The sequence below is a fragment of the Sciurus carolinensis genome, chromosome 11 (genome assembly GCF_902686445.1).
Source record: "Sciurus carolinensis chromosome 11, mSciCar1.2, whole genome shotgun sequence".
Classification (NCBI taxonomy): Eukaryota; Metazoa; Chordata; class Mammalia; order Rodentia; family Sciuridae; genus Sciurus; species Sciurus carolinensis.
Genome location: NC_062223.1, coordinates 16,841,664 through 16,868,955, shown reverse-complemented (window position 1 = coordinate 16,868,955; position 27,292 = coordinate 16,841,664). Strand labels below are relative to the sequence as shown.

Genomic DNA, 27,292 nt, shown 5'->3' with positions numbered 1-27,292 from the left:
CACTCATCCCTTCCACCTTCAGGTGGCTGCCAGCATTCAATGGTAACATCATTTCAATGCTCTGTCATGGTCACCTTGCCAACTCTCATTTTGTATTGTTAAATTTTTCAAGTTTCTGTTCTTGAGGATGCATAGACTGGTTTTAGGGGTTTCTGCTCAAAATCAATGTCTTCTCATTTCTGAAATTCTTAAGTTAATCATACCTGCATAGTTCTTCTGAGCCATGTAGAGTATCAGTAAAAGGTTCTAGAAAATAGCACTAGACTATTTTTCGGGCCATTGAGGAGCTTGTTGTGAAATCACACTAGGCACTATATTTGAAAATTTACCACTAATGCAAAATAATTCCAAACGTAAATTATGAAATATGTGCCAAATTACATAAAGAAGATCAGAAAGAAATGAGTACAGCTATTGTGCATCTCACAAATCTTAAAAGCAGAATCATAAAGATTATTTTGCCTTTAAAAAAGTCTTTGTAAATGCACTCTTGACTTCCTTGTTCCTCAGACTGTAGACCACAGGGTTCAGCATGGGGATGACCATAGTATAGAACACAGATATGATTTTGTCAGTGTCCATGGAGTGACTGGAGCTGGGTTGTACATACATAAATATTAGAGTCCCATAGAAAATGGAGACTGCAGTGAAGTGGGAGGCACAGGTGGATATAGCTTTCCTGTGTCCTGCAGCTGAGCGCATCTTCAGGATGGACAAAAAAATAAACATGTAGGATATTAAAATCACTAAAAAGCCAAAAAAGATGTTGAAGCTGGCTACATAAATAAGAACCAGCTCATTAACATGTCTGTCAGAGCAAGAGAGAACCATGAGTGCTGGAATATCACAGAAGAAGTGATGGACCACGTTGGAAAGACAGAACACAAGGCTGAAGGTGTTCCCAGTGTGGATGGAGGCATTGATGAAACCAATGACATAGCAGCCTATGATCAGTCGTTTGCACACATTTGTTGTCATGGTGGTGGTGTAGTGCAGGGGTTTACACACTGCTGCATACCGATCATAGGCCATTGAAACTAAGAGGTAATTTTCAACTGAAGCTGAGACTACAAAAAAGTACATCTGAGCAGCACAAGCATTGTAGGAGATGACCTTGTCTCCTCCAAGGAGCCCAGCCATAACTTTAGGAGTGACAGCTGAAGAGTAGCAAAAGTCCACCAGAGACAGGTTGCCAAGGAAAAAGTACATGGGAGTGTGGAGACGGGTGTCCAAGACAATCAACAGGATCATTCCCAGGTTCCCAACTAGTGTGATGGTGTAGATGAGCAGGAATGTCAGAAAGAGGGGAAGCTGCAGACCTGGGTCATTGGTCAGTCCCAGTAGGATGAACTCTGTCACTTCTGTCCTGTTCTCCATCAGTGTTTTCTGAAGAAGATTTTGATATTCTATAGCATGAGAAGTAAAAATGATAAGAAAATTAAAGTTACCTTGGGGAGTATGCATCCCTTTATAGTCTCTCAAAAACTCGTATGATAAAATTCTCCACCAAAAACTTTGAACTTAAAACTATGTTTGGTGCACATTTTATATATATTTATAACAAGTTATATATATTATATATACAACAGGCTTACATCCTATCAAATTGAGAAATGTTAAAAGATTATGAGCATAATTTATATATTTTTGCTTTTAAACTGGGATCAGATGACTTATTACCCTGTTGAAAATAACATGTGTCATTCAATCTCTCCAACCATACACTTCTCCTGAGCTGCCAAAGCTGCCTTTCCATGCTGCTCAACTACCTACAAATGTTCAAAACACATTAGATATGTATTCTCTGTTTCCTTGCAATAATATTAGGAGTTTGATTGGTTGTTACATTCATGAAAATTATGAAACAGAGGTGGCTTGGGAATTTCTCCTTGACTTTGTACATAAGCAGTATCTGGCCATTTCTGCTCTGCACCCATGGAAAACTTTAACTCATTGTGAGTGGTCCCTGAGTATAATGGTATAATCTGAATTGAAACCAAAGTGAATTTTACTCATTTTACAATTACACCTTGTCTCCTTCAATTCCAACACTGTGTTGGGAACATCACAGAGAACTGAGTGAATGACTGATTAGGGGCTGATTTCCTCTCCTTCAGTATATGTTTGCCTCTAGGTATAGGTAAAAGAAGTCAAAAAATAATCCAGAACAGTGCAGTGATGCCTCTTTCAACTACAAATGGATCCTAAAAGAAATAGCCATCTCTGAAGGGCATGGTAAACTTTTACCAACACCCTCATGCTCATTTTTCCAGCACATCTACACATGTTGATGGTTAACAAGATAACGTTGTAATTAGGTTGAAGAGGGATTTGCATCTGAAATCTACACAGAATATCCCTAATAATAGGAATCACAGCTCTAGAAGAACTCTATTCAGTATGTAGAGGTCATCTTCTGAGAAGCCATGTCATCGGATTGAGCAGACATACAGATTGGGATCTAGGAATAAACCACATCAAACCTATGACTAATCACTAAGAATCACCAATCCTAACACTACTACCCTGAGCACATTATGTCCATCTGCAAAACGAAAATCACAACGAGGACTACTATGAGGTATCATGGTGCAGCGAAGACAACAAAATACTAGGTGTAATCACAGCCTGTTGTGTGTAGGAAACATGCTCTTATTAGGATGAGTCAGGGTCTTTTATCTTGGTTTTGATGGAGGTGGATGCTTACACACAGGACTTCAGTTGTGGGTGAGTTTGAAGTTCTGAAGCTTCTTCCCCAAATAGCATTTCTCCCCCGCAGGTCCACTGACAGTTTCTGATTTCTCCACTCTCATTCTGTCCTTGCTCCAAGCATGTGATTGGTGCTCCTGTAATTTCAATTGGCCACACTTTTTCAAAATTTCTTCCTTAAAATCCACATATTTAGTTTGAATAGAAGACACAACTGTCCCTACAAAAATTTTTCTCTCCTACTGTCATTCACAGACAAATCTCAGAGACCCAGGATTAACACTCCCTGTTTATGGATTGTCTAATTTTTAACATGCTTTAGCTATATGTTCCCCATCCTATATTATTATATTTCAATTTGCTGTATGTTGTAATATTATTTTCATTTCTAAACAAATTTGCATTTAAGCCTGTGTGAGGACATCCACCCCAAAGTAACTACTGTTTCTTAACATCACATTTTCTGTCTTTGACTACTTCCCTTTATATGCCTGCCTCCTGCAGTTCTTGTGTTGGACTCACTTAACCCACATTACCTTATCCAACATTCTATGTTCCACAGAAGATGATAAGGGCTTTAGACATTCATGTGTGTTGTAAGGTAGATAGCATAGTATTCTTACTAAATGTTTGAGGAAATTGAGGGTTTGGGAAGTTTTCGATCTTCCAAAATTAAATAGCTAGGATAAGAAAGTCTTAAAATTCAAGATTTAAAGTCATCTTCTTCTCCTTAATCTAAATGAATGCTTTCAGTTCCATTATTTTTAACGTGTGTGGAGTGCTAATAATGATAAGCATTAGACTATACAAGAAGACAGGGCATTTCAGAGCTTCTAAATCCTGAGGATCCCTTTCTGATTTCAAGAAGGATCATTTCACTCTTCAGGGGTTTTTGTTTTGTTGTTTGCTCATTTCACCTATATTGAGTAGTAAAGACATAGTGCACAAGACAAAATCCCCAGCTAACCAATGAGAGTGTCTTCTGCTTTATATTTTCATGCATAATTTTGTAAAAAACAGCATGATTTGTCATGAGAATCACTAAATCACTTGCAATGGGAGCTTTTCATATTTGTATCCCAGAGTCTCCTCAATTTTTCAGAAAACTGTTGAATCCATTTATTTATCTCTTTAACTAACTCTCATATAGCCACCCCATCGTTTTTGCATAAATTACACCTCTCACTAAGAATAATGAAAGAACATGGAGCTTACCTGTTTCATCTAAGAGGAAAAATACCTCTCAATCCAGAATGGTCAATCAGAAATCATACAATCAGCCAAGGAGTATTGCATAGATTCTCTTAGTAGATCTCTCAGGCTGTAGTCAAAAGTTTCCAAGTTCTCTCAGACTTGAAGTAATGTGGGAAAGAATAGGCACTTGGGTGGGGTTCCAAATCTATCATTAATTCTTTCTGTTTCATTGAAGAGTCTCTTATCTCCTCCTTATTTGTTAACTAAGTCTGATAAGATTACATCTTCCACATAACTCACAGATATGTCCATAAAAAACAAGAAGTAAGGTCTCTAATACCTCTTGGGGGAACTTACTTCTTTAAAGTCAAACATTGTGTAATTCCCTGATCTCTTTGAAGACTCATAGGAAGTCCTCAGGTCAGAATATCTTAAGTCCCAACCACAATCCTTCAGATTAATAAACAATGACCAATGAGCATGGCATGTCATGTGTTCCTTCAAAAACAATGTGATGTTGAGTCTTATGCATTTTTTTTCTTAGATTTCTGGAGAGAATTATATACTCTTGAAGATCTGTAGTATTTTTGCCTGTGAGACTCTCTGCAATTTCTGATTCTACATTTTGGGAAAGAAGCAATTAAAATACCTGTGGGAATCAATAGGCTACCATAACATGCACATATGTTTTTGTATTACCTTTTTGTTTTTCAAAAGTTCTAATTAATGCATAATTCACATACAGGAAAATACACACATTATAGTGCAAAGTCCTAAGGTTTTTGTCAAATCATGGGCAGATAACCACTGCCACAGTAACTTAAAACTTTTCATTTGAGCTTCTCTTTGATAACTTGTCCACCTACTGACCCTTCATCAACTGTTTTGATCCAATGGGTTTTGCCTTTGGTAAAATGCCTTTAGCTATTGACCTGGAGTATGTTGTCTTTGACGTCCACATTTCTTACTCAGCATTTGAAGTACCTTCCTATTTTCAACTGTACCATTGTGGAAACTTATCTATTGGAGGATAATATGCTCTTGTGTGGACATTGAAGTATTTGACTTCCATTTATAGTTAAGGAACATTTGCCTTTGTTTAGTCATTGGTGATTACTCCTCAGACTGATCTAAACATTTGTTTCAATGATTTTTTTGTGAATGTCAGTTTTTATGGAACATTTATTAATATGAAAGAGACTGGTTGATTTATGAAATGATAAGTACTTCTCTATTGATCAATAAATTTTGAAACTATTTTCTGAAAATCTTTTCCTCTTTGAACTCCTACCTAAAATCCATTTACATTGTTTCACATTTTTATACTTATCTGGTATTTAAGTTTTTAAATTATTTTCTTATATACTTTCATTTTTGGTATTCTTTAACACACCTACAGACATTTCTTTGGCAAATCCTGTTTTTCTCCTTAAACAGGCACTGAGATGAAGGATGAGTCTGAATTACCTAGGGGTTCTAGATGCAAACTACCATTTATTTATGAGATAGAAACAAGAAAAATGGGCTTGTTACATTACAGAAATATACTTGAATGTACCTGACTAGATTTTGTAAAAATTTTGCAATGTTTTTGAAAAATAAGTGAATGCTAATCAAGAATATAATTATGTCTTTTACTGATAAGTAGATGGAACTGGAAAAACATCCTGCTAAGTGAATTAAGCCAGACACAGAAAGTCAAATGACAAATGCTTTTCCTCATATGTGGAAGCTAGACAAGGAGAGGATGGTTTGAGGGTGGGGAATAAAAGAGTGATACCATAAAAAAAGGAGGAAAACCAACAAATAAAGTAGGAGATCAAGAAGTTATGTGGTGTGGACAAGGGAGAGCACTCAGGAATAAAATCTACCAAATAATGCTATGTTCACAAATGAACATAATACAATGAATCATGGTTTTATCTATCTATTTATCTATCTATCCATTCACACACACACATACACACACACACACACACACACATACACATATAACTATATATCACTTTATACAATTATTTTAATATAAAATGTATAATCCTATGATTCAATTCTTTATATTATACATAATTAAATTCCACTAATTACAATAATAATAATTAAAATAATGGCAATAATAAAAGAAGGCAAATAAGCAGAGTGAACCTGGTGGAGGTAGGAGTTGAGGGAATGGAGGTACTGGGAAAGAGACTATTAAAATTATATAATGTAAATATATGAATGTACGATAATGAATCACACTATTATGTATAATTATAACCCAACAATAAAAAATGAAAAAAGACAAAAAGAGATTTGATATACCACGACACTTAAGGAGCATTTTGAAACTAGCAGCATTCCAAGAAAATGGTACAGAGGTTCAGACCAAAATAAGCAGACTATACACACTTAAAACTATTTTAGGGACTGGGAATATAGCTCAGTGGTAAAGAACTTGTCTTGTACAAACAGAGACCCAAGGTCAATATCAAGGACCAAAATAATTGTTTTTTAAAAACTCACCAAATTAACAACAGCACCCACACCAACAACCTCAGTGATAGAAATATTTCATTTATGGAGCAACCACACTAAAGTATTACAAAAGTTCAATTTTCAACCCATAAAGAATATATATGGAAAGAAATAGGAAAATATGCCTCCTTCACAGAAAACAGAAATTCATAGTAAATGGCCTAATGAAGATTGGACGTTGTATTTAGAAAGAAAAGCATTTAGATCAGCGTCCTGAAATATACCTAAAGCAATCAAGGGAATATTGAACAAGGAACTAAAGGAACTTAGGAAAATAATATTTCCATGAATATTAAGTATCAATAAAGATGCAAAAATTGTAAAATGGATCCAGATAGATACAAGATCTAAAATGCACAGTAATTTAAATAAAAAATTCAGTAGATTTTTAATGGTGATTTGAGCAGGGGAAAGATTTAAGGATATTGAAAATAAATGAATCACCATAATTCTGTAGGAGGTGTAGAAAAGACAAAAGAATGGAGATTAACATAGTAGATCCTGAGATACCTATTGCTTGTTACATATGTATCAATAAAGATGCAAAAATTGTAAAATGGATCCAGATAGATACAAGATCTAAAATGCACAGTAATTTAAATAAAAAATTCAGTAGATTTTTAATGGTGATTTGAGCAGGGGAAAGATTTAAGGATATTGAAAATAAATGAATCACCATAATTCTGTAGGAGGTGTAGAAAAGACAAAAGAATGAAGATTAACATAGTAGATCCTGAGATACCTATTGCTTGTTACATATGTACCAATGCATGCATAACTGGAGTAACAGAAGAAAAATCATGAACTAAAGAAATAAAGAATATTTAATATAATGTGTCCAGATTCAATGTTGATAAAAGATATGAACCTCCTCTTCAAAAAAGTTTAAAGAACTCAGAAGTATAAACCTAAAGAGATGCACACATGCATCATAATCAAAACTGTTAAAAGTCAACAAGAGGATCATAAAAACTGGAAGAGAAAAGGACCGTGTTACATCTTGAGTGACTCAAGCAATTCCTAGACTGAAAAATGGAGGCTTTCTCATGAGGAATCATGGAGGCCAGAAGTAGTAAAAAGACATATTTAACCTTGAGGGTAGGGGATAAAGCATCTAGAAAAAATCTCTTCTAACCAAACCATTGTTTTTGTCAGTTTCCCTGCACTGCAACCAAAAGACCTGACAAGAACCATGCAGAGGGGAATAATTTAATATTGGTTCACAGTTTGAGAGTTTCACTCCATTGTTGGCCATGTTCATTAGTCTGGGCCCCATGTGAGGCAGAATATCATGATGGAAGGGTGTGGTGGAGGAAAGCAGCTCAGGACATGGCAACCAGGAAAGAGAGAGAGAGAGAGAGAGAGAGAGAGATAAAGTCCCAAACACACCTCCTTGGCCTTCTTTCTCCAGCGAAACCCTAGTTGCCTATAATTACTACTCAGTTAATTCATATCAGGTGATTAATCTACTGATTGAATGAAGGCTCTCATAACTTAGTCTATTCACCATGATAACTCTTAGATTGTCTTACATTTGAGATTTTGGTGGGACACTTTATATTTAAATCATAACAACTATCCTTCAGGAATCATGGACAGAAGAGATCTTGTAAGATAAGGGAAACTTCAGAGTTGATAGAACAACTTTCTAAATCACACAAAAATATTCCTCTAGTCTGAAATAAAGTGACTCCAAAAAATAACTTGAACCCACATGACCCACATGGTCCATATTATGCACCATAAATACATGTAATTACCATTTACTGATTAATAAGAAAATTTGCTAAATATAAAATAAAGCAATTTTTAAAAAGATATCAGTCTTGGTGAAGGTGACTGCACATACTAATATAAAAATACATATGATTGCACATCACTGTGTTTTTGTTTGTAATTACAATGTTCCTCACTCAGGGGCTTATAAACAGTTAAAAAATTAATTGTAAATCTCTGGTAATGAACATAAAATACATAAAATTGTAATTATTGACAAATGTCAAGAAAAATGAAGAGATGTTTCATACACTTTTGAAGCTTCATTGGAAATGTCCTAACTATAGTATTACTGTTCTTCCCAACTCTTGAGCATGCTCCTTCTTGCATACTTGGTCTTCTCAATCTTCATATTCATGGGAGTTATTTTCTTATAATAGATAAAGAGAACTTTTGAGATATTCTATTAGTTTTATTTTTTCCCAATGTTTGATAACCACCTTTATTTTTTAATTTGTTTTAATCAGTTATATATGACAGGAAAAGGCACTTTGATATATATAAAGGAGTATAATTTTTCATTCTGCTGATTTTACATGATATCAAATCTCACCGGTCACATAGTTAAATATGTATACAGGGTAATATTGTCTGATTCATTCTACTATTCTTCCTATCCCCATAACACTTCTAAACAAAGAATTTGGTATTAAAATTGGTTCTTGACTACATAATGTTGTGACTGTAATTAATGCCATTTTATTGTACACTTAAAATGGTTACAATGTAAAAATATATGTTCCATGTATATTTTACCACAATAAAAAACAAAAAATTAATAAATATATATAAAATCATTCCAAAAAAATTGGTTATGCAGGAGAAGAATACTGTGAATAAGTTTTCTGAATTGGTTTCAGAGATCTTGTACATGGATCCTTAAACTGATTTAATTGAAAAACACTAAGAGTCTATTTTCAGTAGTGAAGAGATCACATTAGTCCATGGCTTGATCTGGAAATCAGGACACACAAAAGAACAATACTTTCTATCCAAATAAATCAATTATTGAATTCTCACAGACCTGACTAAACTTTTGTAATACTTTTAAAGTATCTGAAACTCCCAAATTATTTTTTGGAAGCAAGTTTGATGGTTTTAAAACCTGGGATCTTTAGCAATTGATTAAGTCTCATTTAGGAGGTGACTTAAATCTCTCATTATTGGAATTAGTGCACTAACAAGACAGCCTGTGGAACTAGCTAGACTCTGGTTCTTTTTCTGCTTCCACTGGGTGAAGACATAATATTCTCCTCTTTGGCCTTGAGACAGGTTGACTTCAAGTGCAAATTAAAATCCGAATCTGGAAGAGAATCTACTGCAAAAGTGAGGGCAAGGATTGGGCATGAAGAGGATCTGCATGTCACCAATAGGTGACCTACAATGTGTCCTTGAAATCCAAGACACACTGTCTTCCTGAAGTTTCCCAAAGTTTAGGGAGCTTAGCATATTAGAATGGATTTGTTTTTTAATCCTCATGTGCACCCGAAAGACCTAGGAAACACACATTTTACCACAACCATGAGAACAAATAGTACTCTGTGAAAGGAACCCACACATCAAGTGTGTTCTGGGATCACATTTTTTAGGACCACCATCAAATGAGAATTGAGGCCATTAAATTGGTGAAATAAGTGAATTGAAGCTTCCTGTCAGCTGCCCAAGGTAAGCTGCATGATATTTCTGTAATGGACAGAAAGTTGAAAGCAGCAGTCAAAATAGTCTGATATATGAATCCACTGGAGATATCAAGCTGATTATGGTATTTCTGGAAGGGAAACACAAAGCAAGGTTATTAAATTATTATCTGATGTGTATGAGCAGATATACTAGTCAAGTGAACAAAATCCACCAGAATGAGAAACACTTTGAGCTAATGTTAATCAGTCTATTCCCATTCTTCAACCGGTTTATAGACTCAGGACCTCAATAAACTCACAGTATTTATATTGTAAATGCTTTTCTTAAATTTCTCCAATGTTTTCTGTGGTCTTTTATTAGAAAAACTGTGAAGAAGATAGAGAGGATAACTGGAACTTTGGATGACCATTGAAATTTGACTCTGAACTGATGCTACCTTTAGATGGAAAGCATCACTGTAGATCACCATTAATCTCACACTAGCAACATTACCAGCTCAATCTCATATTGAGTCCAATGGCTCACCAAACCAATGTGTTTACTTCTACAGTTCCAGAATTCACTATCAAAGTAGTTATACTTAGCTTACTGCATAATTTTCACATCATTTACGGGCCCATGTCGTGTACATATTATGATGGAGAAGGTCAAGTTGACTCCACTACAACTGCATACACCTGGAAAACAGTATATCAAAAACAATGCTACGTGTTTGGAGGAATTGCAGAAGGCGTCTCCAGGGACTTCCAAGTTGCAAGGTGGTGAGTTCCATGGTATATCAGTCACATTAACTATTTGGCCTGTGCACACACCAGATGTATCTTGGAGAATAAAAGTAAACTATGGGAAGCTAAATGAAGTGTGCCCTCGATGGCAGCCACTCTAGAAGACCTGGCTTCATTGTGTGAGCTATGAACACATCAGCTGGTATTTGGGTGGTGGCTGCTTTTGTTTTGGCTTTTGTTTCATCCTTGTTAATGATGATAACCAGAGAGTGTCTCCTCTCAGTTGGCAAAGACATAAAATCATTTTCAATGTCCCACCTCAGGGATGCTCATTCCCTCTGGTAGGTGTGGCAATTAAGTCCTTAGGGAGCTACCACACCCTACCACTTCACTACCACTCTGGCCCATTATCAATGACATTATTGGGACTGGACCTAGTGATCCAGAAGTAGGAATGTAGTACTAGTAGAAAGTCATCTAAATGCCAGTGGGTGGGAAATAAATGGATCAAAGTTTCAGGTCCTTCTTTTTAAGTGAATTTTCTAGTGTTCATTTTGAGTGGTGCATCTTAAGATATCCCTGTTAAGCTAAAGAATGAATCATTTCATCTGGTCTGTCTTTCAGAAAGAAGTGCATCCCTTTGTAACTGTCTTTGCATTTTAAAGGAAATGTGTCCTTTCTTTGGGTGTGAAGTTTCTCCAATAGTTCCTGGCTAGTGTGTAAGTTTCTCTACCTCCTGGGTCTCATGAATCAGAGAATCTAATGATCCTGGACTTCTTATTGGCAGATAGAAATGCTTTTAGAGCCTTTGGTCACTGTGTGGAAAATGTAGTGCAGGCTCCTAGGATTAAGGAAGGAAACATGATGATTCCTTTTAGAGAATCACTTTCTTTTTGACAAATAGATTTTGGTCTTCTAAGATGCATTTGCCTTTGTAAAGATTGAACACTTAAATATGGGCTAACAATTTCCCATGTGGACTAAGCCATTTACCAAACAATGATTGTTAGCTGATCTGCCCCACCATAAAATAAGGCATGAACAGTAGAAGTTCATTATCAAAAGGAATGGTATCTATATGAGTAGGACCAAGTGGGCCCTGAATTTAAAAGTAATATACAAGAAGAAGTTGACAAAATCCAAGGATTCTACTCCTACCACAATGCCTTCTTTCCCTATCAATTGAAATTTTGATCTCCCATGGAATTATCTATATATAATTCCAGGGATTAAAATATTTGAAATATGTTTACAGATGTTTCTGCATAATATGTACATGCCACAATATGTGGAGAGCTATAGTACTAATGTCTCTTTGGGACATTCCTGATGGACAATGGTAAAGGAATGTCTGTCTGTCGACAGGTCTTTTGGAAGAAAACATGATCCTTCGGGTTTTTATGGGAAGAAGAAATGTTCAGATGTGTGATACTATATCATTTCTCATGACATGACTTGAGGAACTCCTGGGCAGTAGGAAACAGGAAAAATGTCATTGTAAAACTGGTGGGCATAAAGTTTGGGGAAGATATGTGGAATTGACTATTTGAATTTAGGAACAACCTGACTATATGGGTCTAATATCAGTGCCCTTGGTAAAATGTTAACCTTAACAACAGGAAATTTAAATAATCAAGCAAATACTATATTTTGTCTGAGGATACCAGGCATCCTTTCATCAGTGAACACTGCTATTTTCCAGTAGGTTTACTAACAATGTGACTGTGGTGGCAGTCATGGGATTACATACAAGCTAAGCATTATAGACTACCTCTGACAAAAATGTGAAACGTGAACTATCTTAGCCATTGGTGAGAGCCTAATCTGCAGGCAGTAGAGACTAACACTGAATCCCAGATTTGACACTGTTCTTCAGGTGTTCTTCTAACTCTCTGGAGGCAAGTTAACTACACTGAGCCCCTTCCATCAAGGAAGGATGCCATTTTAATTATCCTTGAAAACACACTAACTACTGAATACTGTTTTTTTTTTCTCACTGCACATACTACTTCCACGTCTAATTCATTTGTAGATCACAAAGGTTTTTTCCATTGCCATGTTGTTCTACACTGCATTGCTTCTGATGAATAACTCACTTCACAGAAACAGAATGGGGCAATGTCTCCAAAATCATGAAATTTACCAGACTGTTATTTTCAATACTATCTTGAAGCAACTGGCTTGAAACAATGGTGGAATGGCAACTTGAATTCTCACTTAAAGTTCTGGCTGGTGCAACATCTTGTTGGGCAGGATAAGGTTGTATATGAGGTTATATAGGCTCTGAATCATCATCCTGAGTGTATTTTTTCATATAATTGTTAATTTCATGATTTCTGGAACTGAAGAATGAAAATGGGATTGGTTCTATGGCTGAACATATTTTACCAGGTGATCTTAAAAAGATTCTATTGAATTGAAAGTCAAGTTTTCTATTTGTTCTTCAGGATTATCATTTATCTGAACTATCCAGTGAATAAAATTTTGCATTCCTTATTTTTGTCAATGATGATTAACAAGATAACACTGAACTACTGTTTCATAGTAGAGGTAAGGAAGATTGCACCTGAGATACAGGAGATCCCCTAGGTATTGGCTTAGTTTTATCATTTGCAATGATTAAGTTCAATGGGAACTCAATTCAAGAAAGACTAGTAATATTCCTGACCATTCAGGAATGAAGATTTAGATTGTCCCTAAAGGTTAAAAACTATGACCACGACTGAAGGAAAAGAAGATAAGAGAATGTTAATGGAACTATGTAGTTAGAACACCAGTTATGGTACTATGAGAAGTTAAAATTAAGGATACAGTAATTATGAGAGTCCTCCTTATGTAGATTTATGACTATATGTGTGATATCTGAAATGTATTTATTTATCTCCATGAACCCATTATCATGAATGATATGATGTGTTCACTTTAGACCATAGCATGTAAGTGCTATGTTATTACCTTTACATAACAATTATGGGATATCAATAGTAAGTGTAAACATCATTCAAAATATTCTCCTCCTTTGGTGCGGAGAGATCAGTATGTGTTTGCTTATACATAGGACATTCATATTATGTTAGGTGGAAGAATTGCCTTGTTATTGTATTTATTAGGAAGTAAAGTATGTTCTAAACAATGTGCTTTGGGTTCCAGTCAACAAAATTGAATTTCTGATAATTAATTTTTATTTGTCAGCCACGGAAATGTTTGGGTATGATATTACCTTTTAATCCAGTGAACTTTGGTCTAGGCAAAATATGGATGAGACTCAGGCACTGATTGAAGGCCTCAATGTAACATAACCACTGGCTCCATGAGTTACAGGAACATTTCCAACAAATACTTTTAGACTGATCACACCATCAGCTCTTGTGAAACTTTTTCTGAGGCTTTGGACATGAAATAAACCATGAGTTCTAGTGAGTCTTTCTTTGCTGGCCAACACAGCAGACCTGGATCTGTCAACCCTCAAAATTTCAGGAATGTATTCCTAATAATGAATCTCTCTCTTTTCTCTGTTTCACACATATACACACACAACTATAATTAGTTCTGTTCCTATGGAGAATCATAACTAATAAAAGCACTGGGAAAATTAATAGATGAATGAGATAGGAATCAAAAGGTACATGATAAAACAATTCATCCAAAAGGAAGTTGTATCAGAAAATTTGAGGAGCAAGAAACATAGATATATCAAAAACAGCAAACTACAGAAGTTCGTGGTTATCATTTGTTACTGAATTATAAGTGAATGAACCTGTCCAAGAAGGTGGAAAAGGGAAGAATGTGTTTCAAAGCATGATTAAACTATATAAAGTTTACAAAAGACCTGCTTACATACGAAGACACAAATAGCATGTAAATAAAAGGATAGAAAAATCTTTATCCCCCACCACCTGATAGCAAAAGAAGTTATTATTTGACAAAGTTGGTTTTATGTAAAAATTATTAGAAGGGAAAAATAAACTGTATGATGGGTAAATTATTGAATATACTATTTTAAGAACACATAGTCATCTAATAACTGATTCTCAAAATATATGAAGAAATGTCATGAAAAGAAAGATCTAGACAGTTCTATAGGAATAGACTATACTATGGAACTTCTAATAATGACTAAATTGGCTAGAAAGAGGATCAAGATGAAATTGAGAATGTGAACATCATCATAATCCAAAAGATCTTAACAGACACACTGAGTTCACTGTGTAAGAACTGTTTATTTCCCAGTTGCACATGAAACACTCCCAAGGCCAAACCATATCTTAGGCTAAAAATCAATTCTAAATGAACACAGGAAGATTAAAATCACATCAAACACCTTGACCAATCACAATGCAATTGAAGTAGAAATTGATAACAAGAAAAATTTTAATATTCACGTATGTAAGATTACATTAAATTCTATGAGTAATAATGGATGAAGAGTCTGTAAAAGAATTTCAGACAATTCAAAGCAAAATCACACAAAAAAGTAAATTTTGTTAGATGGAAAAATTTGTAATTATAAGTTTTATTATGACAGTGATTTCAGGAAATAAGGTAACTTAAAAATTGAAGAATAATAATAAAAAAGTGAAAGCATAAGCTGAAAATAACAGAAGAAAGGAAATAAAGATTAGTGGAGAGTAAACCTTTAAGATGTAAAATAAGGACAGAGATAATCAGAAAAACCAAATATTGATAGTGTGGACAAAATGATGAAATTTTGAAGAACATAAACAGAAAACTCAACTGAGTTAAACAATAAGTAATCTGAGGTTATAGACTCTGAATTTATATATCCAAGAGGAATTAGAATTTTGTAAATAAATATATAACAACATATTGTAAAACACTGAAAAAATACAAATTGCTGGAAATACCTAAGTAGAAAATGAATTATAAAAAGAGAATTCTGAGTATACCTATAAATGTACAAAGAATAAATTAATAAAAATAATCTTACAACAAAGCAATGCACAGGAACAGGTGGCTTCTCTTTGAATTCTCCAAAACTAACATATAATTGTGACGTATGGTGATGACCAGCAGGAGACTCCATGAGTGTTTTAGCTGGTTTCCCATGGCTGCTATAACATTGCTGCAAACGTGGAGCATTGGCAACACATACAGAGTCTTCCACAGTTCTGGGAACCAGAAGTCTGAAACCATCTCGCTGAGCTGCAATAAGTGTGTCATCAGAGGCCTGGTCTCTACAACATATCTAGGTGCAACTCTGTCACTCATCCCTTCTACCTTAGGTGGCTGCCAGCATTCAATGGTAATATCACTTCAGTGCTGTGTCCATGGTCACCTTGCCAACTCCCATTTTGTGTTGTTAAATTTTTCAAGTTTCTGTTCATAAGGATGCATGGGATTGGCTTTAGGGGTTTCTGCTCAATTTCAATTTCTCTTTCCTGAAATCCTTAAGTTAATCATTCCTGCGTAGTTCCTCTGATTCATGTAGAGTATCAGTATCTAGAAAATAGACCTACACTATTTTTCGAGCCATTGAGGAGTTTGTTGTGATACGGAAATCACACTATGCACTATATCTGAAATTTTTCCACTAACACAAAATAATTCCAAAAATTAAATTATGAAATATGTGCCACATCACATAGAATAGATCAGAAAGAAATGAGTACAGTTATTGTGCATCTCACATATGTTAAATCAGAATCATAAATGCTATTTTGCCTTTAAAACTGTCTTTGTAAATGCACTCTTGACCTCCTTGTTCCTCAGACTGTAGACCACAGGGTTCAGCATGGGAATGACCATAGTATAGAACACAGATATGATTTTGTCAGTGTCCATGGAGTGACTGGAGCTGGGTTGTAAGTACATGAATATTAGAGTCCCATAGAAAATGGAGACTGCAGTGAAGTGGGAGGCACAGGTGGATATAGCCTTCCTGTGTCCTGCAGCTGAGCGCATCTTCAGGATGGACAAAAAAATAAACATGTAGGATATTAAAATCACTAAAAGACCAAAAAAGATGTTGAAGCTGGCTACATAAATAAGAACCAGTTCATTAACATGTCTGTCAGAGCAAGAGAGAACCATGAGTGCTGGAATATCACAGAAGAAGTGATGGACCACGTTGGAAAGACAGAACACAAGGCTGAAGGTGTTCCCAGTGTGGATGGAGGCATTGATGAAACCAATGACATAGCAACCTAAGATCATCGAAGTACACACCCTGGTTGTCATGGTGGTGGTGTAGTGCAGGGGCTTACACACTGCTGCATAGCGATCATAAGCCATTGAGCACAAGAGGAAATTTTCAACTGTAGCTGAGACTACAAAAAAGTACATCTGAGCAGCACAAGAATTGTAGGAGATGGCCTTGTCTCCTACAAGGAGCCCAGCCATGACTTTGGGAGTGACAGCTGAAGAGTAACAAAAGTCCACCAGAGACAGGTTGCCAAGGAAGAAGTACATGGGAGTGTGGAGATGGGAGTTCAAGACAATCAACAGGATCATCCCCAGGTTCCCAGTCAGAGTGATGGTGTAGATGAGTAGGAACGTCAGAAAGAGGGGAAGCTGCAGACCTGGGTCACTGGTCAGTCCCAGCAGGATGAACTCTGTCACTTCTGTCCTGTTCTCTGTCAATGTTATCTGAAGAAGATTGTGATGTTTTACAGCATTAGGAAAAGGAAAAGTATGATGAGGAAATTAATGTTACCTTGGGAAGTATGAGTCCCTTATGTACTCTTTCAAAAACTTGTGTGATAAAGTTTTCAAGCAAAATAATTGAACTTGAAACCATGTTTGGTGCACAAGTTATATATATTTATAAAAAGTTATTTATAATTATATATATAAGATGGTTACATCCTGTCAAATTGACCATAATTTAAAAATTTTATGCTCTCTAAACTGGGATTAGACAATTTATTACCCTGTTGAAAGTAACATAAGGGCCTGTAAATCTCGACAACCATGCACTTTGCCTGAGCTGCCAAAGCTGTCCTTCCATGTTGCTTAACTATCTACAAATGTTCAAAACACATTAGACAAGTATTCATTATTTCCTTGCAATAATATGAGTTTGTTTTTACATTCATGAAAATTATGAAGCAAAGGAGGCTTGGAAATGTATTCATGTATTTGTAAATAAGTAGTATCTGGCCATTTCTGCTCTGGACCCATGGAAAACTTTAACTCATTGTGAGTGGTCCCTGAGTATAATGGTCTAATCTGAATTGAAACCAAAGTTAATTTTACTCAGTTTACAATTACACCTTGTCTCCTTCAATTCCAACACTGTGTTTGGGACATCACAAAGAACTGAGTGAATGACTGACTAGGGGCTGATTTCCTCTCCTTCAGTATATATTTGCTCCAGGTATAGGTAAAATAAGCCAAAAAATAATCCAGAACAGTGCAGTGATCCCTGTTTCAACAACAAATGGATCCTAAATGAAACAGCCATCTCTGAAGGGCATGGTAAACTTTTACCAACACCCTCATGCTCATTTTTCCAGCACATCTACACATGTTGATGGCTAACAAGATAATGTTGTAATTAGGTTGAAGAGGGATTTGCATCTGAAATCTACACAGAATATCCCTAATAATAGGATTCACAGCTCTAGAAGAACTCTATTCAGTATGTAGAGGTTATCTTCTGAGAAGTTATGTCATCAGACTGAGCAGACATACAGTTTGGGTTCTAGGAAGATACATCAAATCTACCACTAATCACTAAGAATCACCAATCCTAACACTACTACCCTGAGCATATTATGTCCATCTGCAAAATGAAAATCAAAACGAAGACTACTACGAGGTATCATGGTGCAGAGAAGACAACAAAATACTGGGTGTAATCACAGCCTATTGTGTGTAGGAATCATGTTATTATTAGGATGGGTCAGTGTCTTTATCTTGGTTTTGATGGAGTTGGATGCTCACACATAGGACTTCAGTTGTGGGTGAGTTTGAAGTTCTGAAGCTTCTACCCCAAATAACCTTTCTCCCCATCAGGTCCACTGACAGTTTCTGGTCTCTCCACTCTCATTCTGTCCTTGCTCCAAGCATGTGATTGATGCTCCTGTAATTTCAATGGGCCACACTCTTTCAAAATTTCTTCCTTAAAATCCACATATTTAGTCTGAATAGAAGAGTCAATTGTCCCTACAAAACTTTTTTTCTCTCCCACTGTCATTCACAGACAAATCTCAGAGACCCAGGATTAAACACTTCCAGTTTAAGGACTATCTAGTTTTTAACATGCTTTAGCCATATATTCCCCATCCTATATTATTGTATTTCAGTTTGTTCTTTGTTGTTTTATTATTTTCATTTTTAAACAAATTTGCACTTAAGTCTTTGGGAGAACATCCACCCCAAAGTAACTACTATTCCCTAACATCACATCTTCTAAGTCTTTGACTACTTCCCTTTATGTCCCTGCCTTCTGACGGACTTATGTTGGTCTAACTTAACACACATCACCTTGAGCAACATACTACATTCCACAGCAGATGATAAGGGCTTTAGACATTCATGCGTGTTGTAAGGTAGATAGCATAGTACTTTTACTAAATGTTTGAGGAAATTGAGGGTTTGGGAAGTTTTTGAGCTTCCAAAATTAAATAGCTAGGATGAGAAAGTCTCAAAATTCAAGATTTAAAGTCATCTTCTCCTTAATCTAAATGAATGCTTTCAGTTCCATTATTGTTAAAGTGTGTGTTAGTGGTACTAATTAGACTAGGTAGTAATTCGGTAGTAATTAGTAAGCATTAGACTATACGGAAAGAAAGGGCATTTCAGAACTTCTAAATCCTGAGGATCCCTTTCTGGTATCAAGAAGGATCATTTCATTCTTCAGGGGTTTTGTTGTTTGCTCATTTCACCTATATTGAGTAGTAAAGACATAGTTCACAAGACAAAATCCGCAGCTAACCAATGAGAGTATCTTCTGCTTTATATTTTCATGCATAATTTTGTAAAAAACAGCATGATTTGTCATGAGAATCACTAAATCACTTGTAATGGGCGTTTTTCATATTTGTATCCCAGAGTCTCCTCAATTTTTCAGAAAACTGTTGAATCCATTTATTTGTCTCTTTAACTATTTGTAATTATAGTCACCCCATTTTGTTTGCATAAATTATACCTCTCATTAAGAATATTGAAGGAATACAGAGCTTACCAGTTTCATGAATGAGGAAAAAATAACTTTCAATCCAGAATGGTCAATCAGAAATCATACAATCAGCCAAGGTGTATTGCATAGATTCTCTTAGTAGATCTCTCAGGCAGTAGTCAACAGTTTCCAAGTTCTCTCAGGCATGAAGTAAAGTGGGAAAGAACAGGTACTTGGGTGGGGTTCCAAATTTACCATTAATTCTTTCTGTTTCATTGAAGAGTCTCTTATCTCTTCCTTGTTTGTTAAATAAGTCTGATAAGATCTTCCACATAACTCACAGATGTGTCCATAAAGAACAAGAAGTAAGGTCTCTAATACATCTTGAGGGAACTTATTTCTCTAGAGTCAAACATCCTGTAATTCCATGACCTGTTTGAAGGCTCATAGAAAGTCCTCAGTTCAGAATGTCTGTATGTCCCAACCACAATCCTTCAGATTAATAAACAATGACCAATGAGCATGGCATGTCATGTGTTCCTTCAAAAACAATGTGATGTTGAGTCATATGCATTTTTTTTTCTTTTGAGAGTAATACATAGAGATCTAGAGAGGATTACATACTCTTGGAGATCTGTGGTATTTTTGCCTGTGAGACTCTCTGCAATTACTGATTCTACATTTTGGGAAAGAAGCAATTAAATTACCTGTGGGAATCAATAGGTTACCATAACATGCACATATGTTTTTGTATTACCTTTTTGTTTTTCAAAATTAATTAATGCATAATTCACATACACAAAAATACACACATTATAGTGCACAGTCCTAAGGTTTTTGTCAAAATCATGGCGAGGTAACTGCTACCACAGTCACCTAAAACTTTTCATTCGAACTTCTCTTTGATAACTTGTCCACCTACTGACTCTTCATCAACTGTTTTGATCCAATGGGTTTTGCCTTTGGTAAAATGCCTTTAGCTATTGACCTAGAGTATGTTGTCTTTGACGTCCACATTTCTTACTCAGCATTTGAAGTACCTTCCTATTTTCGACTGTATCATTCAACTTATCTACCGGAAGATAATATGCTCTTGTGTGGATATTGAAGTATTTGACTTCCATTTATAGTTAATAAACATTTGCCTTTGTTTAGTCATTGGTGATTACTCCTCAGACTGATCTAAACATTAGTTTCAATGATTTTTTTGTGAATGTCAGTTTTTATGGAACATTTATTAATATGAAGGAGTCAGGTCGATTTGTGAAATGATAATTCCTTCTCTACTGAACAATTAATTTTGAAACTATTTTTTGAAAGTCTCTTTCTCTTTGAACTCCTACCTGAGATCCATTTACATTGTTTCACATTTTTATACTTATCTGTATTTAACTTTTTAAATTATTTTCTTACATACTTTCATTTTTGGTATTCTTTAACACACCTACAGGCATTTCTTTGGCAAATCTTGTTTTTCTCCTTAAACAGGCACTGAGAAGTGAGATGAGTCTAAATCACCTAGGGGTTCTAGATGCAAACTACCATTTATTTATGAGATAGAAATAAGAAGAATGGGGCTTTTCCATTACAGAAATATGAAAGGCTTGTTATATATATAGAAATACTTGTAAAGAAATCAAGCTTCCCTGAATGTACTTGGTTGGGTTTTGAAAAAATTTTGCAATGTTTTTGGCAAATAAGTGAATGGTAATCAAGAATGAAATTATGTCATTTACTGATTTATGAATTGAACTAGATAGCATCTTGATAAGTGAAGTAAGCCAGACACAGAAAGTCAAATGACAAATGCTTTTCCTCATATGTGGAAGGTAGACAAAGAAAGAATGGTTAGGGGGTGGAGTAAAAAAGTGATACCGTGAAAATAAAAGGTAAACCAACAAATAAAGAAGGAGATCAAGAAGATATGTGGTGTGGACATGGGGTAACACTCAGGAATACAAACTACCAAATAATGTCAAGTTCATGCATGATCATGGTTTTATCTATCTATTTATCTATTCATCTATCTATAAAAACACACATGTATATATACATATGTATACAAATAGACATATGTATTATTTTATACAATTACTTTTATATATAATATATAACCCATATGTATCAATTATTTGGATTATTTTTAAATTCCACTAATTAAGATAATAATAAAAATAATGGCAATAATAAAAGAAGGCAGATAAGCTGAGTGGAACTGTTGGAGGTAGGAGTTGAGGGGATTGATGTACTGGAAAAGAGACTGTTAAAATTATATAATGTAAATATATGAATGTATGATAATGAATCACACTATTATGTATAATTATAAAACTTCCAGCTTTCACAGGGAAATGCCACAGAGGTTCAGACAAAAATAAGCAAACACTATACACTCTTAAAACTATTTTAGGGGCTGAGAATACAGCTTAGTGTTAAAGTCCTTGCCTTGTGTGAACAGGGACCCAAATTCAATACTGAGAACCAAAATAATTGTTTTTCAGAAAACTCACCAAATTAACAGAAGCACCCACACCAACAACAACCTCCATGACAGAGAATTATTTGATTTATGGAGCAACCACACTTAAGTATTACAAATGTCCAATCTTCAACCATGAGGAAAATAAACGGAAAGAAATAAGAAAATATGCCTCCTTCACAGAAAATAGAAATTCACAGTAACTGGCCTAATGAAGATTGGATGTTGTATTTAGAAACTTTTAGATCATCCACCTTAAATATACCCAAAGCAATCAAGGGATTATTGAACATGGAACTAGAGGAATTTAGGAAGATAATGTTTCCATGAATATTAAATATCAATAAAGACACAAAAATTGTAAAAGGGAACCAGATAGATTCAAGATCTAAAATGCACAGTAAGTAAAATAAAAAATTCAGTAGAGTTTTAATGGTGATTTGAGCAGGGAGAAGATTTAGTGATGCTGAAGATAAATCGATCTCCATAGTTCTGTAGGCGGAGTAGAAAAGACTAAAGAATGAAGATTAACATAATAGAGCCTAAGAGACCTATTGAAAGGAACGAGGCTATAGCCATCTCCCCTGATTCTGCCCCCTCCCCACACGCTATTTTTCCATCTAGATTAACTCCCTCATTAGTCCTTGGTCCAATTAGCCTGTGGGCTTCCACTACTTAAGGGTAGTTCCCCTGCTATTAGTGCTGTTTTTCTATATCTCGCCCTTAAGGGCAGACACTCTGTTCCTCGACTTATTAAAATCTCTTTGGTGAGTTCAATGTCCAGAGTGGTTTTATGGGTGTTTTTACCTATTATTTTTTCCATTTGTACCAACTCACGTATAACGAGAGTAACAGAAGAAAAATCATGATGTTAAAAAATATTTAACATAATGTGTCCAGATTCAAAGTTGATAAAAGATATGAACCTCCTCTTCAAAAAAGTTTAAAGAACTCATGAAGTATAAACCTAAAAAGATGCAAACATACATCATAATCAAACTGTTAAAAAGCCAACAAGAGGATCCTAGAAACTGGAAGAGATAAGCACCTTGTTACATCTTGAGTGACTCAAGCAATTCCTAGTCTGATTAATAGAGCTTTCATGACAGGAATCATGGAGGCCAGCAGTAGTAAGAAGACATATTTAACCCTGGAGGATAGGGGAGGAAAACATCTCGAACAAGTCTTTTCTAAACCAACTATTGTTTTTTGTCACCTTCCCTGCACTGTGACCAAAAGACCCAAAGAACAATGTAGAGGAGGAAAAGTTGATTTTGGTTCAGTTTGAGAGATTCACTCCATTGGTGGCCATATTCATTACTCTGGGCCCCAAGGTGAGGCAGAATATCATGATGGAAGGGTGTAGTGGAGGAAAGCAGCTCAGGGCATGGCAACCAGGAAGGTGGTGGAAGATCACAAGAGACAAATATAAACTCCCAAACATACTCCCTTGGCCCTCTTCTTCAACCCAGTCCCTACTTGCCTATAATTACTACAGTTAATCCATATTGGTGGATTAATCTACTGATTAGATGAAGGCTCTCACAACCTAATCGATTCACCATGATAATTCTTGGATTGTCTTACATATAAGATTTTGGTGGGACACTTTATATTTAAATAATAACAACTGTCCTCTAGGAATCATGGACAAAAGCGGCCTTATGAGATAAAGGAAACCGGAGAGTTGGTAGAAATACTTTCTAAAACATGCAAAAATATTCCTCTGGCCTGAAATGAAGTGACTCCACAAAATAACTTGAACCCACATGACCCAAGTGGTCCACATTATGCACCATAGATATATGTAATTATCATTTATCGATTAGTAATAAATCAGCTTAAAGTAAAATAAAATAATCTTTAAAAAGATATCAGTCTTGATGAAGGTGATGACATATACTAATATAAAAATACATATGATTGCATATCACTGTGTTTTTGTTTTGTAATTACAATGTTCCTCACTCACGGGCTTATAAATAGATAAAACATTAATTGTAAATCTGCGATAATGGACATAAAATATATAAAATTGTAATTCTTAACAAATGACAAGGAAAATAAGATATTTTGTACACTCTAGAAGCTTCGTTGACAATGACCTAAATAGACAATTACTGGTTCTTCTAAGTCTTGAGCATACTCCCGCTTGCATATTTGGTATCCTCAGTCTCCATATGGACTGGAGTCCATTCCTTATAATAGATAAAGAGAACTTTTGAGATATTCTATTAGTTTTATTTTTTCTAAATGTCTGATAATCCTACTTTTTAAATTTGTTTTAATTATTTATGCATGACGGTAGAATGCACATTGATATATCATATGTAATTGAGTGGAATATCTCATTCTCCTGGTTATACATGACATAGAATCCCACTGGTAATATAGTTATTTGTACATAGGGTAAAAATGTCCAATTCATTCTACTATACTTCCTATTCACTTGTTTACAGTAGTGAAGAGATCATGTTAGTCTGTGGCTTGATCTAGAAATAAAGACACACAAAAGAACAACATGTCTATCCAAATAAATCAATTATTGAAAACTCACAGACCTAAGTAAACTTTTGTAATAATTTTAAAGTATGTTGAAACCCCAAAGATCATTTTTGGTAGTAAGTTTGATGGTTTTAAAACCTGGGATCTCTAGCAATTGACTAAGTCCTATTTAGGAAGTGATTTAACACACATGATTGGAATTAGTACACATACAAGACAGCCTGTGGAAGTAGCTAGACTCTGGTTCCCTTTCTGATCCATTGGATGAAGATATAATATTCTCCCCTTTGGCCACGAGACAGGTTGACGACAAGTGCAAATTAAAATCCTAATCTGGAAGAGAATCTACTGTGAAAATGAGGACAAGGATTGGTCATGAAGAGGATCTGCATGTCACCAATAGGTGACCTACAATGTGTCCTTGAAATCCTAGACACACTGTCTTGCTGAAGCTTCCCAAAGTTTAGGGAGATTAGCATATTAGAATGGATTTTGTGATTTTAATCCTCATGTGCACCCGAAAGACCTAGGAAATACACATTTTACCACAACCATGAAAACAAATAGTACTTTGTGAAGGGAACCCACACATCAAGTGTGTTCTGGGATCACATTTTTTAGGACCACCATCAAATGAGAATTGAGGCCATTAAATTGGTGAATAAGTGAATTGAAGCTTCCTAATTTGTCAGGTGTCAGCTGCCCAAGGTAAGCTGCATGATATTGCTGTAATGGACAGAAAGTTGAAAGCAGCAGTCAAAATAGTCTGATGTATGAATCCTCTGGGTTTATAAAGTTTATTGTGGTGTTCCTGGAAGTGAAACACAAAGCAAGGTTATTAAATTATTATCTGATGTGTATGAGCAGATATACTAGTCAAGTGAACAAAATTCACCAGAATCAGAAACACTTTGAGCTAATGTTACTCAGTCTATTCCCATCCTTGAACCAGTTTATAGACCCAGGACCTCAATAAACTCACAATATTTATATTGTAAATGCTTTTCTTAAACTTCTCCAATGGTTTCTGTGGTCTTTTATTAGAGAAACTATGAAGAAGATAGAGAGGATAACTGGAACTTTGGATGACCATTGAAATTTGACTCTGAACTGATGCTACCTTTAGATGAAAAGCATCACTGTAGATCACGATTAATCTCACATCAGCAACATTACCAGCTCAATCTCACATTGAGTCCAATAGCTCACCAAACCAATGTGTTTACTTCTACAGTTCCAGAATTCACTATTGAAGTAGTTATACTTGCCTACTGCATAATTTTCACATTATTTACGGGCCCATGTCGTGTACATATTATGATGGAGAAGGCCAAGGGGAATTCACTACAACTGCATACACCTGGAAAACAGTATATCAAAAACAATGCTATGTGTTTGGAGGAATTGTAGAAGGCGTCTCCAGGGACTTCCAAGTTGCAAGGTGGTGAGTTCCATGGTATATCAGTCACATTAACTATTTGGCCTGTGCACACACCAGATGTATCCTGGAGAATAAAAGTAAACTATGGGAAGCCAAATGAAGTGTGCACTCAATGGCAGCCACTCTAGAAGATCTGGCTTCACTGTGTGAGCTGTGAACACATCAGCTGGTATTTGGGTGGTGGCTGCTTTTGTTTTGGTTTTTGTTTCATCCTTGTTAATGATGATAACCAGAGAGTGTCTCCTCTCAGTTGGCAAAGACATAAAATCATTTTCAATGTCTCACCTCAGGGATGCTCATTCCTCTGGTAGGTGTGGCAATTAAGTCATTAGCAAGCTACCAAACCCTACCACGTCCCTAACCATTTGGCCCATTATCAATGACATTATTGGGACTGGACCTAGTGATCCAGAAGTAGGAATGTAGTATTAGTAGAAAGTCATCTAAATGCCAGTGGGTGAGAAATAAATGGAGCAAAGTTTCAGGGTCCTTCTTTTTAAGAGAATTTTCTAGTGATTATGTTGAGTGGTGCATCTTAAGATGTCCCTTTGAAGATAAAGAATGAATCATTTCATCTGGTCTGTGTTTCAAAAAGAAGTGCATCACTGTGTAGCTGTCTTTGCATTTTAAAGGAAATGTGTCCTATCTTCGGATGTGAAGTTTCTCCAATAGTTCCTGGCTACTGTGTAAGCTACTCTACCTCCTGGGTCTCATGACTCAGAGGATCTAGTGATCTTGGACTTGTTAGTGGCACATAGAGATGTTTTTAGAGCCTTTGGTCACTGTGTGGAAAATGTAGTGCAGGTTCCTAGGATTAAGGAAGGAAACTAGATGATTTCTTTTAGAATATCATTATCCTTTTGACAAATAGATTTTGTTCTTCTAAGATGCTTTTGCTTTTGTAAAGATTGAACATTTAAATATGGGCCATCAATTTACCGTGAAGACTCAGCTGCTTACCAAACAATGGTTGTTAGTTGGTCTGCCCCACCATAAAATAAGGCATGGACAGCAGAAGTTCATTATCAAAGTAATGGTGTCTATATGACTGGGACCAAATCTGTCCTGAATTTAAAAGTAATGTACATGAAGAAGTTGACAAAATGTCCATGGATTCTACTCCCATCACAATGCCTTCTTTCTGTATCAATTGAATCTTTTGGTCTCCTAGGGAATTATCTATATATAATTCCAGAGATTGGGAATGTGTTTACAGATATTCC

At 35.5% G+C, this 27,292-nt stretch overlaps 2 protein-coding genes across 2 annotated transcripts; both read right to left on the bottom strand.

The window, feature by feature from the left end:
• Positions 1-453: 453 nt before the first annotated feature.
• Positions 454-1,377, bottom strand: LOC124958882 (olfactory receptor 5B3-like). Its single transcript, XM_047517426.1, has one exon. The coding sequence runs from the start codon at positions 1,375-1,377 to the stop codon at positions 454-456; it is 924 nt and encodes a 307-aa protein (XP_047373382.1).
• Positions 1,378-16,235: 14,858 nt separating this feature from the next.
• On the bottom strand, positions 16,236-17,529 carry LOC124959061 (olfactory receptor 5B3-like). The gene is made up of 2 exons (XM_047517705.1): positions 17,452-17,529; positions 16,236-17,168 (listed from the first exon to the last, which is right to left on the bottom strand). Exons 1-2 carry the CDS (start codon positions 17,527-17,529, stop codon positions 16,236-16,238), a joined length of 1,011 nt encoding a protein of 336 aa, XP_047373661.1.
• Between the last annotated feature and the right edge of the window lie 9,763 nt (positions 17,530-27,292).

What these genes read in the sequence shown, in the direction of transcription:
- LOC124958882 (XM_047517426.1), bottom strand. Translation starts at nt 1,377, where the DNA reads ATGGAGAACAGGACAGAAGTGACAGAGTTCATCCTACTGGGACTGACC.
- LOC124959061 (XM_047517705.1), bottom strand. Translation starts at nt 17,529, where the DNA reads ATGGAAGGACAGCTTTGGCAGCTCAGGCAAAGTGCATGGTTGTCGAGA. An exon ending in CTTATGTTACTTTCAACAGG is followed by an intron (nt 17,169 to 17,451) that starts GTAATAAATTGT and finishes AATCTTCTTCAG; the next exon opens with ATAACATTGACAGAGAACAG.